This window comes from Perissodus microlepis, chromosome 6 (assembly GCF_051167445.1).
Source record: "Perissodus microlepis isolate ML-2025 ecotype Zambia chromosome 6, ASM5116744v1, whole genome shotgun sequence".
Classification (NCBI taxonomy): Eukaryota; Metazoa; Chordata; class Actinopteri; order Cichliformes; family Cichlidae; genus Perissodus; species Perissodus microlepis.
Window position 1 is genome coordinate 41,222,096 of NC_140466.1, and position 16,024 is coordinate 41,238,119.

The 16,024-nt window shown below is 41.8% G+C and overlaps 1 protein-coding gene across 2 annotated transcripts in view; it reads right to left on the reverse strand.

The window, feature by feature from the left end:
• LOC146386266 (palmitoyltransferase ZDHHC5-A-like) overlaps positions 1-12,124 on the reverse strand; it is a 31,987-nt gene extending 19,863 nt beyond the window's left edge. For both annotated transcript variants that reach the window (XR_014800565.1, XM_084932360.1), the window contains exons 1-2: positions 11,655-12,124; positions 6,316-8,121 (exon numbers count right to left, since the gene is read on the reverse strand). Coding sequence is in view for 1 of the 2 variants with exons in the window: in XM_084932360.1 (XP_084788486.1) it covers positions 6,316-6,479 (164 nt within the window). In the remaining variant the exon portion in view is untranslated. The remainder of the gene's footprint in view (positions 1-6,315; positions 8,122-11,654) is intronic.
• Positions 12,125-16,024: the final 3,900 nt, after the last annotated feature.

Sequence of the window (16,024 nt, forward strand, 5' to 3'; positions counted from 1 at the left end):
GCTTTTCTGTCACGAGTCCGTCTCTCTTGTTTGTTTTTGGCCCACTTTGCACCAGAAAGAGGAAACCAGCAGCTGAACAGCAGCAGCACGATTAAGCTTGATAAGCTGTTGTTAGAATTTATTTAATATTACTTTCTACACCAGGATCTTTTTCTACGCAGCTGACGGCTGGTAACTGTGCAGGGGCGGATCTAGCAAAGTTTAGCCAGGGGGGCCGATAGGGCATGAACAGGGAAAAGGGGGCACAAAGACATACTTTTCTTTCTTATTCTCATTTTAAATGTCGAGCTTTTAATAAATAATTATCTGAATCTTACACCCAAAGTTTTAATCTGATGTAAAATATATAGAAGTCCATTACTGTATATAGTAACTGTTAAGTCTAATATACCCTAGTAAGCTATAGTACTTTTTCCTTTGGGAAGGTACCATCTGTGCAGTTCTGTTGAAGAAAGATGTTGAATCTATTTAATTATTCTTGAAAAATAATTTATTTCTGTGCATTTTTCCCACTGCATCAAATTAAAGTTGATTACGTCAATTAAGCATCATGAGGTGGAGGGTGGGGAGTGGTTCCCTATTTTTTTTTTGCTGGGAGTTTTAGAACCCTATTAGTTAGGTTGCTTAATATTTCTGCTAAGTGCTCTTTAAAACACCAGAATAGGGAGGATGGAGCAGGTTTAAGTTTATTAGATTGATCAGTTTTGAAATATTTTGGGTGCAGTGTATTTTTTACATACAGGTATAACAGAATAGCTTTAGTGTTGTTGTTTATTTAAACTTGAGTGTAAACTTATACAAAATGCAGCAAGATATTAAAAAAAATGTTTTATTGATTAAAAAACACACTATATCGGATTCATATCGGTATCGGCAGATATCCAAATTTATGATATCGGTATCGATGTGTTTTCTAAGGAAAATGTTTATAAAGGAGCTGTTCTGCTAACTTCCACTATTTGTCTATTCTTGGATCTATCAGAACAGCACCCTGGTGTGCTCCTGCAGCGATCGATCGATCGATACATAGATGTTCACTATTTTAATTACAGATTATATCAGTAAGGAAGCTGACTAAATATTAACTGATAAGTGATGGCAAAGGGGTGGGATTAAATAAGTGTGTACTTCTTCCCACTCACGTTCAACATGTAAATGAATCAGAACAGTAGCAATATTGAAATGTATTGACTTTTGTATAGTATTTTTTTTCTCTCTTATTTTCTTTACTACATGTACCTGTATATTGTTTACATGTTTGAAAGAAATGAACAAACAATAAAACAATAAACAAAACAATGTTTTTTTTTGTCTGGATGCGATCCTGGATGGTAACAATCATGATTTTAAAATCTGGATCTTTCTGATCCTGAACTTGTGTGGGGCGTTTTTTGTTTTGTTTTTTGTTAATTATTAGACACTGGGATCATAAAAAGACAAGCAATGACACCCCCCCCCCCAAAAAAAAGAAAAAGACAATCTCCATTTTAACTGTCATACACGGCAACATGACAGAATACAGCAGGGGGAACAAAGAGTGGCAGACCAGATGATGAGCTTTTGTCAGGGTGACAGATGTTGGCCTATTTTCTCTTCACTAATCTGATGCACAGAGCTGACTGACCACCATAATGAGCCCCCTCCCCCACGTCAATCTGACATATTCATGTTTCTCCTACAGAGGACACACGCCCACTATTTTTTTCCTCACACTTCCTGACACACGTGCACACCAGAGTGAGGTGTTTGCAAGATTACTGATAATAGTCTGTAACCTCATTGGCTTAGCATTCTCACACTCACAGAGTCTGCTTACCCCCTAAATGTATGCTATCATGTGTGTGGCAGGGAAGTGAACCTGTTGGGAACATCCTGCCGGTTTTAGGGGTTAATGTCAACAATGAATTGGGGGTGAGGTTGCTCAATACTCCCATTGTCCTTTTGTTCCCCTCTGGCATCACCAGTGGACGACAACATTCCCACCATGTAGCAGGGGAGGTTATCCACCCTCCACAAAGCACATAACGTGCACATGGCACAGTGTTTATAGCTTTGGGACAAAAACCACCAGTGGGATAAAATAAATAAATACATACTGGCAGCTAGTGCTACCCCTCAGACTCCTACTAGATACACCTATGGGATCATTTCAGTGGCCGACCAGCAGCCAATGACTCCATTAGCCTTTTACAGGTAAGAGGTAAAAATGGAAACAAGTGTCTCTGCAGATGCACAGTCACACTACAATGGAGCACCGAAAAAGTACATCACATACAAAATTCCTCTGCTTTCTTTTATTTGATGATGATAGACCAGTGCCACACACACACACACACACACACACACGTTTTGTGTGTCTGGGCAGGAGGAAACCGTACCAATGCAGATCGAATTTATCATCATCATCATCATTATAATACAGTGTTGTTATATTCATAATAATTATTATTAAAACTAGAATGCATTAGAGGAGCAGTGAAATTAAAATGGTCTGGACTGGCGAGCTACCGCTGCTTACTTTGACCATCAATGATTTGTGACGCGGCGTCCATCAGCACAACCCTAACTGGACGTGCTGGGCCCCATTCATTAAGGTGTGCACAGAAATGTTCTCGCCCTGCACGCACACGTAAACCAACAGCTGTGTTCATGAAACCTGCTCATCACCAACTCTGTTCCCACCACCATGGATATGTTAGTGAGTGAGAATCATTCTGAGTGGATCGTCTGTGGTCCTGGGAGTATTTAGCTACGTGCTGTGGCTCAGGTACAAAAAAAGAAGAAGAGTTTGAATCAAAGTTGATTATTGAACAAGATTAAGTGTCGGGCTGGTCGTCACTGATTTCTACAACTGATCCAATTCTGATTCACAAGCTCCCGATTCGAAATATTATAACTCTGATCATTTATCAGTACATGTCCACATTTTTGTATCTATGTATACAAACAAAGCTGACGCTGTGAGACTTCAGAGGTGTGAACATCACAGCAGATGTCTTTGTGTCAAAGTAACTGAGGATAAAAGATGAAGGAGATTTTCCTGGCCTGGCTTTTATAGCAGATAATAAATCCACCAATCAACATCTGAACATTAGCTGATGCTGCTGAAGTGAAGCAGAGCAAAGTTACAGAGTTTGATTAGACACACCTGAGAGTTTGTAATTTGGTAAAATTTTTAAAAGTTTACATTTCTTTGACAACAGTAGACTGATGCTCAATAAGCAGAGAGTAATGCAGAAAACAGATTTGAGGCGGGAAACTGTTCTTGAAGTACAGAGAGAGAGAGAGCTGTGCAGGAAGTGTGACTTTATCGTGGTGGAAGCAAAACAGCAAAGTCAGAGATGACGATGCTTATCAAACATGAAGTGTAGTTTGGATCTTCTTTTGCTGCTGGTTCAGTCAGTTTTAGTCGGAGTTACTCAACCTGCAGCATCAGAATCTGTGAGATGTCTGCGTTCAGCACCCGACATGTCCACGATCCACGCTGTGCGTTTACCTCTTTGTGTGGACTCCGTCGACTACCGGCGCTCATTTCCTGTTTCAGCTGTTCGCCGGTTGTTGACGTAGTTTTGTGAGCTTTAAGCTGAGATTCTGGCATTTCTGACAAAATACATTTATATTTAAAAATCGGTTCAGGATTTAATGAATCGATGTCACTTTATTCAAACTAAAATCGATTTTTAGACTATTTCTAGCGTTAACTGAACTTCCAAAACGGAGCTACCTAAATCACTTAAATTACACAATTGAAAGCATATGTGTATTGTTTGTGTATTTATACACAAGAACTCATATATATTCAAATAATTAAAAAAAAAAAAAATCTTCATTTACCTGTTACTACTACACACCAAATTGGTCGTTGGTACTTGCTGGCTTGTGTAGCCACGAGGTAACAAAGGCTCAACACTGCCCCCTAGCATCCTGGAGCACTTCTGTTGTGTTTTGTACGTGCTTCGGGGTTTGTACGTGTTTTGGAGTTGGTACTATACGCTTCTTCTGGGCTATACTCTCAGCTGCATATTAAACATATCAGGTCCCCATAAGGAGAATCCTGTGCTGACGGCTGTCTAAATGACTCGGGTAAAGTTTGTAGCATGCGTGCTTGTTGTTTTTGTCTGCTTCCACTTGTCTTTGCACTAGGATGCTGTCGGAGTAAATGTGCAGTCATATTGCAGCCTAGGCGGAGTAGTCGAACGCAGATCCACTGAGCGCTCAACACAGACAGCATCGTCAGAAGAAAAGTTGATAAAATAAATTACAAATTTTGTATTGTTCGATACATATGTGCACCGAACCGAAAGCACTGTATCGAACGGTTCAATATCGATACGAGTATCGTTGCACCCCTAATATAATTAATATAATTTATATAAAAAAAATGTTGTTTTTTTTTTTAAGGTGTATACTTACCTATTAGTATATAGGTTGTTTTTGAAAACTCTCACAGGAGAGAACCTGTGTTGAAAGACTGAAGAAAACTATTCTCTTTGAATTGAAGCATTTAACATTCTGCATTTACTTCATTATATTGTATAAATGTCTGTTAAAAGCTTAAATATAAAGCTGAAAAAAATGTAATTGCAACCAGGCTATTGATCAAGTAATTGTGATTAATTGCGATTAATTACAGAAAACTGAGATCAATTAGAGTAGTTTTTTCATCTATCGACAGCACTAATTATAACATGTATTAATGTGAAAGGGCAACTTCAGACAATGTTCAGTCCTCATTCTTTACAGAGTGTCTGCAGGCAGTGGATTATTGTTCTTTTACTGAAGTAACAAAGGATATATTTATTATTTATTAATATATTTAGGTGCACCTCATTTTGCATACACAGACCTGTAACATATATTTCTATGGGAAACACTGGGGTAAGGGTTAGCTGTGACAGTTACACTCTGAGTGTCAGTGAATGTTCTCACAGGGACAGATATCCATGTCTGTGCTTATCCAGGTAAGTGAGAGGCATCAGTGACATTAGCTACCCCAGTGGTTCCCAAACTTTTTTTGCTGGGCCCCCTTTGTTTTACAAGAAAAATATTGCCCACACCCATATTTTGCTCCATTGCAGTTTATTTCACACCTCAAACATTTAGTAAACAATTAACCAAATATAAGTAATCTGCAGGTAGTAAGAAAATAAACTACTAACTCTTTTACGCTACGTCCGCACCTACACGGGTGATTTTGAAAACGCAGCTGTTTCGTCCACGTAAACGGCGTTTCGAATCACCGAAAACGGAGATTTTTTAAAACTCCTTTTTTGTGTTTACGTGTGGACGAGGAATACAGAGTTCGTCACGCAACGTCAAAGGTATGTGCCTTTTTTCACGCCACGCTGTGCGCCACGTTATTGTTTACATGACATGAATTGCAGAATGGCAGATAGTCAGATTAACAGTATTTTGTCTCTATCTGCAGGTTTACACGCTTACATATAAACACACAGTTACTGTCCCTCTATTTACAAAGGCAGAGGCGTCACTGTGTGATTATTTTACATGTAGTTGTTTTTTTCCTGTGTAATAATATTCAACATTTCTATCAATACATTTTTCTCTCTGTGCAAAATGGGTTTAAAAACATAAACAGCTGTGGGATCCTGTTTGTCCGTGATTTGAACAGCCCAGCGCTGCTCCCGACGAAGGGAAAACCAATCCTGCAGGGAGACCTACCTCGGCACTTGTGCAGGTGAAGCCAAAGGGAAGATATGCTTCACCATATTTTCTAGTCTTTGGCTTAGAATGAAGCCAAAGACAGGATAAAAGACTGTCTTTTATCCTGTCTTCCTTCTCTCACCCCAACCGGTCGCAGCAGATGGCCCCGCCCCTCCCTGAGCCTGGTTCTGCCGGAGGTTTCTTCCTGTTAAAAGGGAGTTTTTCCTTCCCACTGTCGCCAAAGTGCTTGCTCATAGGGGGTCATATGATTGTTGGGTTTTTCTCTGTATCTATGAAGTGCCTTGAGGCGACTTTTGTTGTGATTTGGCGCTATATAAATAAAATTGAATTGAATTGAAGTTAGTTTGGAAACATATTCAGCGATGCTTCATCTCCTGCTTTGTGTTTGTGTGGGAGCCCCGTGCTAGCAGTGTCCAAGCGTTGTTTTTTTTTTGTTTTTTTTCCCCCTTTTCATGCCGCGCCCCCCCTGCAATGGCTCTGTGCCCCCCCTAGAGGGCGGGCCCCACACTTTGGGAAGGTCTGAGCTACCCAAACATACAACGCTGACTGTAAAATAACCAAACGGAGCAATAAAACAATGGAAATGATCACAGCCCATGAACTGTGTGTGTGCGCAGTGTTTGCACTCACGTGAAACAGAAGAAGAGCGTGGTGGAGCCGACGAGGAAGAACGCTGCTGCTGACACAGGAACGTAGCGTGAAGGTCGCAGGGGTCTGCTGGACGGGACTACAGCATGAGGGAGGGGGGACGAGGATGGACCCCGCCCTCCGCTCTTACTACTACTGCCTGGCATCACTTCCTGTTAGTAGTGATGTGTGTGTCCACTAACTGCTATCCAAAGTCATTTATCATCAGCCTTAAACGTTCCCTTACGTGTACAGAGTGGGTTTGGTGTGCAGGGACTGTCGATAATAGTTGGAAGGTTTCACTTCTGAGATGGAAAAGAGAAAAATGCTTTACTGCACGCTCAGATGGGAGGAGGGGTGGATGCTTGTTATCTCAGGTTCTTAGGTCAATCCTGATCAACTGTGACAGATTAAAATAAGCATCCAGGTCTGTGCTGTAAAAGCCTCGTTTCCCCGTCTGCCTAAAATAAAAAAAAAAAAAACAGGTGGGAAGACAGGCTGCACAAATAAGCCACTGAACGTAAAGAGGAAGGTGCCTGATCCACCGTGTGCCACGAGCAAATACGCTAAAGTTCTATTCTGTTTATTCCAACGTGTCAGTCAAGTATGAATACGACAGAAGGCGGTCTTTCCCAAAGGTCCCAGAACAATTGGTCCGCAAACGTCAACAAAAAAATAAATAAAAAAAATTGGCAAAATGATAAGAGTACAGTTTTAAATGGAGAATGGCTAATTGTGAAAAACAAAAACTATTTAGTACTTTGGTGCTGTGAAAAAACTCAAATTGTAACAGAACCTCGCAGCCTGATTGGTCCTCAAATAGGAGAAGGGTGAGCGCAGAGGTGGAGCTGTTTGGGTAGCAAGCAGTGAGAAATGTGATGAGGCTTAAAAAGAAAAAAAAGTGTGAATGGAAAATAAAGCACTGGATGAAAATGTCACTGCTTTGTGTTTTTTAAAAGCCGAGTCCTTCACATCAGCAACAAGCTTGTCCACACTAGCAAAATGTTCTCAGGTCAGGGGAACGATCCGAGGACAGGCTTTAAATTTAAAAAATGCATCAACCCCGACTGGCCTTCAGTCCAGGACTTGTATTAGAAACAGCAGTCTGTAAGCGGGCCAATGGAGTAGCCTGGTTTTCTTGTGTCGGGGCATCCCTAGACCCCGCTGGTGGCTGATTCAAACCACCACACCTGCAAGCTGCACTGTAGATGTGATCGCAAGACAGGAGGCAGTTTGTGAGTGGGTAACACTTTCCAAAACAACTGGGGGAAAATCCAGTAGACCATCCATTAGTATCCCTTTCATTAGTATTGAAAGTGTTGAGAAAGAGCCAAACAGAGAGGCCCGGGCTATGTGTAAACAGGTAGTGGTATCACATCAGCCAGCCATGGCAACACGGACCTACTCTGTTCCTCCGATGGTTTCATGGGTGTCAGTTATGCAACAGAAATGTCGGGCATCCCAGCTTCAGGCAGTTTTGTGTTTTTGTGCCCTCTCCTCCAGGGATGTCCCTCCACTTCCTTCCCTAGCAGAGCACTGAGGCATTGATAACACCCTCCCCACAACAATCCCGTGGAGGTTACAGTCTCTCCAGAGCCGTGCCCTAAAAACAACCTCAACAAGAAGGGAGAAGTAGTGCCTCTAATATGTAGGAAATAGAGAATCCAAAGGCCAGCTGTGTACTGAGTATTCCTCAGGATGCAAACACGTTTCCTCGTCTGGTGGGTAAACAGATGAAACACTGGAACAGTAGAATCTGTCCGGAGTCACAAACAGCTGAATCCAGTCCCACGGTTGGTCGGGATGCTCCTATAGTGGTAAGAACAGGAAGAGAAACTATTATTTTCCACAGCCTTTGGGAGCTGCATTCACTGATCAGCTGTCACCGATCAATAGGATCAAACGCTGCTGCTGTGGAATTACTGACTGACTGCATTCACTTTTATTAAGAAAACAGTAACTCGAGGTGCTGCAGTCAGTGGTGCTGGAAACACTACCTCCTCAGACTGTTCTGATTAGCAGTGCTGCTTACAAATCAAATAATGAGAAGAAATGTTTTAGGTTTCACAGCAGGGATTTTCCCAGGGGACCAAGAACCAATTCAGGGACTTGGGAAGTAATCCTGCATTTGGATGGGAGAAGGCAGCAAGAATGTCCATCTTATGCTGCAAGTGTAAAAATCTATGAAAAAGACAATGAGGGAACTAATCTGACAGAGTGTGAATCTCAGTGTTTAAGTGTACACTGAAACTTCAAATGGAAAGTATAACGGCAAAAACAGAAAATCATTTTATGGTCAACTTCAAAGTTTGCCCATGGACTGCGGTTGGTGCTTCCAGGGCCTGACGATGCTTTGTCTTGTGATAAGCTGTCAGACTGTGCTACCAAAGAGTAATTCTACCTCACAGGCCAAACCTCTGTAGCTTGCCTTTACAGGTTAGTTTATGTATGCGACTTTGGTAAATGAACATGTTAACTAAGTAAAAAGCGTTACTGGTAATTTGATGAGAACAGTCAAAATCTAAAAATAAGGGTCTTGGGGACAGACCGTCGCCCCCTCGGCACTGCCTGCATGTGTGTGTGCTGGCAGAACGTTGACTGGAACCCGGGTTGACTGGCAGCGTCACAGGCCAATCCCTGCCTTTCTGATACTGCAGCAGAGCCCAGCAACAAACTGGGAAAGCTAGTATAGGGACATGGTTGCGGAGGCTGAATTTGTTCCTCTCTTCAACCAGCTCCTCCATCACACTCGTAAAAGCTGCTGCCACTTGGAGCTCACGGCAGTTTTTTTGGTTTACAGGCATTTCCTGCCATTCCTGAAATATAGTCATGCCTTGGTTAGGACAGACTCAACAGTGGGACGCACTCGCTCTGTGACACTGCACAGGTTAGCTTACAGTCTGATCATGTGGAGCAGCAAGGACCTCCCCTCATTGGGCACAACACACTTCCTGGTGCACAGACCGGGAAAGTGGGAATCCCCTCAACGGGGAGTAGGACTAAGAGGTTTAGGAAAAGGGAACCAGCTCTGTATCCTGGACTCATCTCATGAAGGAAGCTTATGCCACATCACTGACTGGCTGTGATGGCATACGAGTGCCAGGACTACAACTTCCTGCGTGCACGTCACACCGGAGGAATGTCGACCTCACGGACCCTTCTTGAGTGTTTCTGTGGAGGACATCAGTGCAGCAGCTCGTTGGGCATCTCCACATACAGTTGTTAGCTTACTGCCTCAGTGGGACTGTGCCCTCACTGGCACACTCAGTCTTTTGTGTGCGCTCTTAGCTTTAAGCTGACCTTTAGGGTGGACGTCAGGTTGAAGCATGTGGGTGATGAGTTGTAGGCTTTGTAGCAGACTACAGCTCCCATACGAGATGCCCAGTGGTTACCAGAGTAAATCCGGATTTCTGGAAACTGAGTAAAGCCGGCCAGTCTGCCAGGGTCCACCTAGGCCTGAATGAGTTATATTTCAATGTCCGTCAGACTGACAATGTTTTATAATTCTCAGATCAAGGTACGAGGAACCGGTTACTTGAGGTGAAAAACATTTTAGTTATATAAAAACCAGACTTTTGGTTTAAAAAAGAAACTGAAATGGTTTTCTGAATTTACAAAAAAAAAAGAATAAATGTCTAGAGGAAATATCCTTAGTATTTGTATCTGTTAGTTTGTTAATAAAACAAATAAACTTACCCAACGAGTTGAAAGACATGTTTGAGACTCTCGATGTCTACAATTACACCGTGAGTCATCTGCTTTCAAAAATCATGTTTTTACTGTACCATCTATACTAATTTTCTTAAAAACTTTCCTCTGACACATGGCCTCCATACAGTAATGATTAAAAAGACTAAAACTAACTGAAACTAAACATCTTGAAACAATAAAAACTAAGAGGAAATAATACAATCCACTCTGGAAACTAAAACCAAACTGAATTCAAAACAAAAAGTCTAAAAACTAACTAGAAATGATAAAACTACAATAACTCTGCTGTGAACAAACGTTAGCTATGAAAATTTAACAGATCACTTAAAGCCTGGATCAGTCCATTTCTATTAGAGATTAACTGGCAGGGGGAAAAACAACATCATTTTGATCGAACAAAGTTATAAAATAAATAAATAAAATGAAAGTACATATGTCAGGACTGCAGTATGTGGTCACCCTGAGGGCGCATTCAAAACTGTTGGATCCAAAAGCACCAAGAGTATTTCGCAACATTCTTGAGCCACCACTCATTTCTTTACATTTTTCTGAGCAAAATGGTGCAGATTTAAAGAAGTGCAAACACAGATGGAAATGCTTCATATAACCCAGACAGACCCTGTACAATTCTAACAAGTTTTTCCTCTTTTCAGCAATGGGTCTTATGTAAGCTAGTCAGTACTTCACAGTGGATTCATGCTCCCATCAGGCAGAATCTCCACCCTTCAAGAAAATCTACAAGCACAATGGCACCACCTTACATCTGAAGCAGCCTACAGCGCTGTCAGCACCTATGCACACACAGATACTGGGTGTGTATATGCTGCTGCAGTCCCAGCAGCAGATAGAGCCTTGATATATGCAAAGTGGAAAAAGGATGGCTTTTACTCAAAGATTATAATCTCCGAACACTGACTGTGGATTGTCATTTTAATCGCGTTGAAAAAGGAAAAAACCCAAAAACGTGTCAAGTGCAGCCCGGGGATGTTCGGCTGATCCCGCAGAGCCAGGCGGCTGCCTGATTTACATGAAGGAAGCGGGCAGCGGACCAGACTCGGCCCTGCCAGGCTGGTCTTTACAGACGAACAGGGCGTCACGCTAAACGGCTCTGTGAAGCTGCCAGTGTTAACATGGTGGTCGTTATCATTACCATCCTTTCAGAGACACTGTGCAGTGGTGTCAGGGCTTCACTGCCAATACTCAGGAAGCAGAAGCTGACGGAATGTTCTGAGCCCCCGAGTGAGCGACACACAGCCCACACTGAAGCCGGGGTGGGGACGCAGAGCATTAGCCACCGAGAATGGTGCTAACGTCAAAGGGATTGGAGAAAATTTCGCTAAGATTTTAATTCCGGTGATAGCTAGCTTACACGCCTATCTTCATGAAATGAGTGGGATGGAGAAAACGAAGCCGAGCCACAGGACGCGAGAGTACGGCCACAGCCACAGGCTCTGCCTTGCTACTATGAGCTATGTGGACATCCAAAAATACCATTTATACAGGCACTCCACCGACTGCTAAAGCTCAGTATAACGCTGCTGCCCGAGTAAGCATTAACATTAGCTAACCGTGAGCTACCTAGGTCTGTACTGCTTAACCCTGGCTAGCAGATAGCTAACAATTCATCTCACCTGCGAGGTTCAGGTTCCAAACACAGTAAACCCGATGTTTCACTGTTGGTCATGTTTTTTCTTCCTGCGGTTAGAATGACAGAAAAGTCGTTGTATCCGTCAAAAATCCACACTCTAGCCTTTCAGCGGTGATGGGGTCTTGTCTTGGTAGCTAGCTGTACCAGTTCCTGGCTAATTCAAAGATAAATAATCAGCTAGCAGCCCACCGATGCGTCTTCCGTTATTTTTACTACAGGCGGCTAGCTTGACCAACTGTTCGTAGAAGAGGCTGCTCGGTTTGTAACTTATCCAGGCCTGTACAACGCCGAGAGGCCGCCAAATAAACGTAATCCCACAATAATTATGTGTTCTTCTCACAAATCCATAGTATTACTGAGTAACAGACTCTCAAAGAGCGACATATTTGTCAGTACTATTAAACTCTGATGCCAGCGTCCAACAGCAGACTTGTCGCAATAAAAATAACAGTGATTGGACAACAGGACTGTCAATCACCCTACAAGCGTATTGTATTCCTTCTGCACCTGCAAGCCCTCCCCAGTCCCCGCCCCCTGAACGCCGAGCGTCATGATTGCTCTTTATCGTGATAAAATTGATTGAGCAGCACAGAGCAGCACCCACACGTGTTAAAATACTTGCAGCTGAACGTTATTGTCACTGAGGCTGGATGCTACATAAGCTGAGGGTTTAATCCTTTCATGTGACACACTGACACAGTAACGTATGTTTGTTATATGTGTATGTGCACTCTTATTCTCGTTATAGGACCAACACACGCACACGAATACACCAACAACACAAAGGAGAGATTAAATGGACAGCAGGCGCTGTGATAAGCGCACAAACAAGTCCCCCATCAGCAGCCACATACACAAAATCGCTAATATTAAATCTAAAATCCTGCCACAGGAAAAACATAGATGCGGCTGTATTATGGCACGGTGTGTGTGTGTGTGTGTGTGTGTGCTTCTTGAAAGACTGGACAGTTGGTAAAGGGGCAATCATAGAATTGAAAACAAAAACCAATGGATTTTGTGATGACCCACTTCTCAGAGGGGGTGGGGGTCATTATGTGCACTTCAGTCTAAAAACCTGATTAGTAAAGAATAGGTTACATTTTTTCACTACTTACCACTTCATGTAGACCAATCAGTCATAACAAAATTCATAATCAGTACTGGTGAATATTGTAGTCTCAGTTATTTAACAGAATTATTGACTACACCTTTCCTTATTCCAGTGAAATTTAAATGTAACACACAATGCCTCTGGTTTTATTAATGAAATAATGACTCAGTGTAGCACATCATGTGCTGTTGTTTATGTGTACTTTTTTTTTAGCACCACTTCTTTCTACATTGACCAAGGTATGAACATCAGACCACTGCTAAGAGCATCACACTGTTCTAATAAGCCAGGATGCAAAGCAGGGATACTTACAAACCAAAAACATAAATGTGAACAAAGAGAGTTATTCTAACTGACGGTGGTTTTGTTTTTCTTCCTTTAAAACAATAAAGAGCGTTCTCAAGAAAACACCTGACAGTTGGTATCAGTGTTGGGTGTAACATACTCAGATTCATTTTTTTTGTTGTAGTTTTTTGTGCCTCCTCTGGGTACTCTGGCCTTCCCACACAGTCCATAAACATGTCTCTGTGTTAGTTCAGTTTATTGTCATTTATAGAGCACCAAATCACAACAAGAGCTGCCTCAAGGACTCAACTTTAAAGACTGCTCTGGTATTGTGCCCAGGGTGCAACACACCTCAGCCCAGTATCAGCTGGGATATTGTCTAGAAACCCTAATTTGTATAAGTAGTCAAGAAAATGAATGATGGTTGGGCGGGTTCAGAGCTGTTTCCCAGTCATCTCGAATGTTAGGAGCTTCAACAGAAACACAACTGTTTGATATAACATTTTCAGGGACCTTTATTTATTCATATAATTCTACAACAAATCAGAGCAGCATTGCAATCAAGCAAGACACTGCACACACATGTACAACAATGTATACAGGCCACCACTGCTGAACAATGTCACAATAACACACAACAGGTGGATACAATAGGCTGGCTACACCATAACTACAACATTCTCACTGTCTACAATGTGTTATGAAATCAGTTTCACCCCAGTTCTTTTTATTCCTCGAGACATCCAGAGACGGCACCGGACTCAGTAGTCATTTTCACACAATCTTTATTCATCTTCATTCATCTTCATTTAAGCATGCATCTTCTAGAAGGGGAGAGGTGCCAGCGACCCCATCATAAAAGCCCCATGGTGTGCTGCAAACTCTGTGTCTGTGTCTATGTGCACGAGCACGTGAGTGCCTGTGTGTGCGCGTACCCGTGTGTCTATGTGAGTGCACGTGAGTGAGTGTGCATGTAGGTGTGGGTGCGTCATAACAGTCAAAGCACTGTGTGTGTGTCTCTGTGTACGTGACTTCCTGCCGGTCATAAAAGTAATCTCCTCACCCAAGCTACACCAAATTCCTCTACACAACAGAGAAAACAGAGTTAACATATTACAAACACTGAGAGGGGGTCTCAGTGAGACCTGGGTGGGGGACCCAGGTCTCCCCTGGGGAATTTCCACTCAACATTAACTTCTCTTTGTCTTACTTTCACAGTTCAAAGTGGGGGAGGGCCTCCTAGAAATCTACTCCTAAATTCATGACACACTCAGGCCTTTATTGCATCCAGGGCAGTGTCAGTGTCTCTACAATAATTCTACATCCTACCTAACACATTTCTAAACTCTCAAATAAGCTACGCATATCTTCAAGTGTCCTATTATGTATCAACTACGCCATATGAAGTTATTTGTGGGTGTTGTGTATTCGATTAGATTTTACAGCATGTATGGTGCCTAAAATAAAGACACTTTAGTGAGTTTAGTCTAAGGCACTAACACTAAAGCATGTCTCACATACACAAATGTACATACGTACACATCTTATCTTTGCAGTGTTATCACTTTTTCTGTTCACTCTGTACAAGCTCTCTGGACTTTACCAGACATGCCATGACATAGTCTCAAGTAATTCTATATTTCTACTGATAGACTCTAATATCTGTGCTGTTGTGTTCCGAGTGTTGTTTACTGTATTTTCTGTATTTAAATCCCGTCACATTTGTCTGTGCCTGCACAGAATAAACATTAAAGAAGGAGAGAAAGCAAAAAGGAGGAGGAGCTCTTGCTGATGTTTTACTCACAGCTAAACCAAATCGTATAATACTATTTATGGCATCTGATGATTAGTATTTAATCATATGTGGCTGTAGCTCAGGTGGTAGAGCAGGTAACCTCTTGATCCAAAAATTGGTGATGGCCCGCTTGAAGCTGACGCTCCGGTGCGTGTGTCACAAAAATGAACACACTGCTTCAGAAGCACTGTGTCGAAGCTTGATTCGTTTGGCCAGAGTCACGTGATCAGTGACGTCCGAAGCTTCATTTAGAGCCTAACTGCTTCGGTGTCTGATTCAATGGTTTATAAGGAAGTGAATCATTCGCGGGATTTGTGGAGTGTTTTGATGGTGACAGATAGCGAACCACTGATATTTCTACTGAGAGATTTGGAGCCAGCGAGGAATAGAGGAGGTTCTGTTGTGTGGGAGTATTTTGAGTTGATTTTGGTCGATCGGGTGGGTTTTCCAGCTTTGTGTTCTGGCTGTTTGCTTTTGTTTTGTGCGTGTTTATTTTATCTGAAAACGGGAAAAACTTAAAATGTCAAAAATCCTATTTTCATAATATAAATATCATTAAATAACTTTAGAAAAACTTCCATTTGACTCTTTACATTTAATGTTATAAAAATATAAATCTTATTTTTTTAATTAATCTTAAAATGTTAGTCTGCAAAATGTGCAGCAATTGAATTTATTTATTCTCTTTATCTGATAGTTTGTGGGGCCCAGGTAGGCTGTATAACTGCATCTCTACCAGTTTCTCTGCACTCCAGCCTCTTCTGTGCCATGTGAAGGGATTTTCCTTAATGCAGGAGAAATTATCTCCACAAAAAGGAGCAGGTTCGGCCATCGCAGAGTGGAACAAATTCTCTTCTTAAATAAAAATGAAAAAGGGCTACCTTAAATGCATCATGTTTTTAATTTGCAAGTTCATAAGCATTTCCCCTTTCCAGTTCACAATCAATTCTACCCCCAGGTCACAAATATGTATAGGAAAATGTCCCTAATATAATATTATTTATAAATACACCCGTCCAGCGATTAATTGCACAAGTACAAGGAGGCGGGACCTAACAGCAGTAACATACTCCATAATGTGTTGTACATTATTATATGTATATTATATGTAGCGTGGTATTTTTCAATTATTGTATTTACCAACATCAAGAAGTCACAAGCA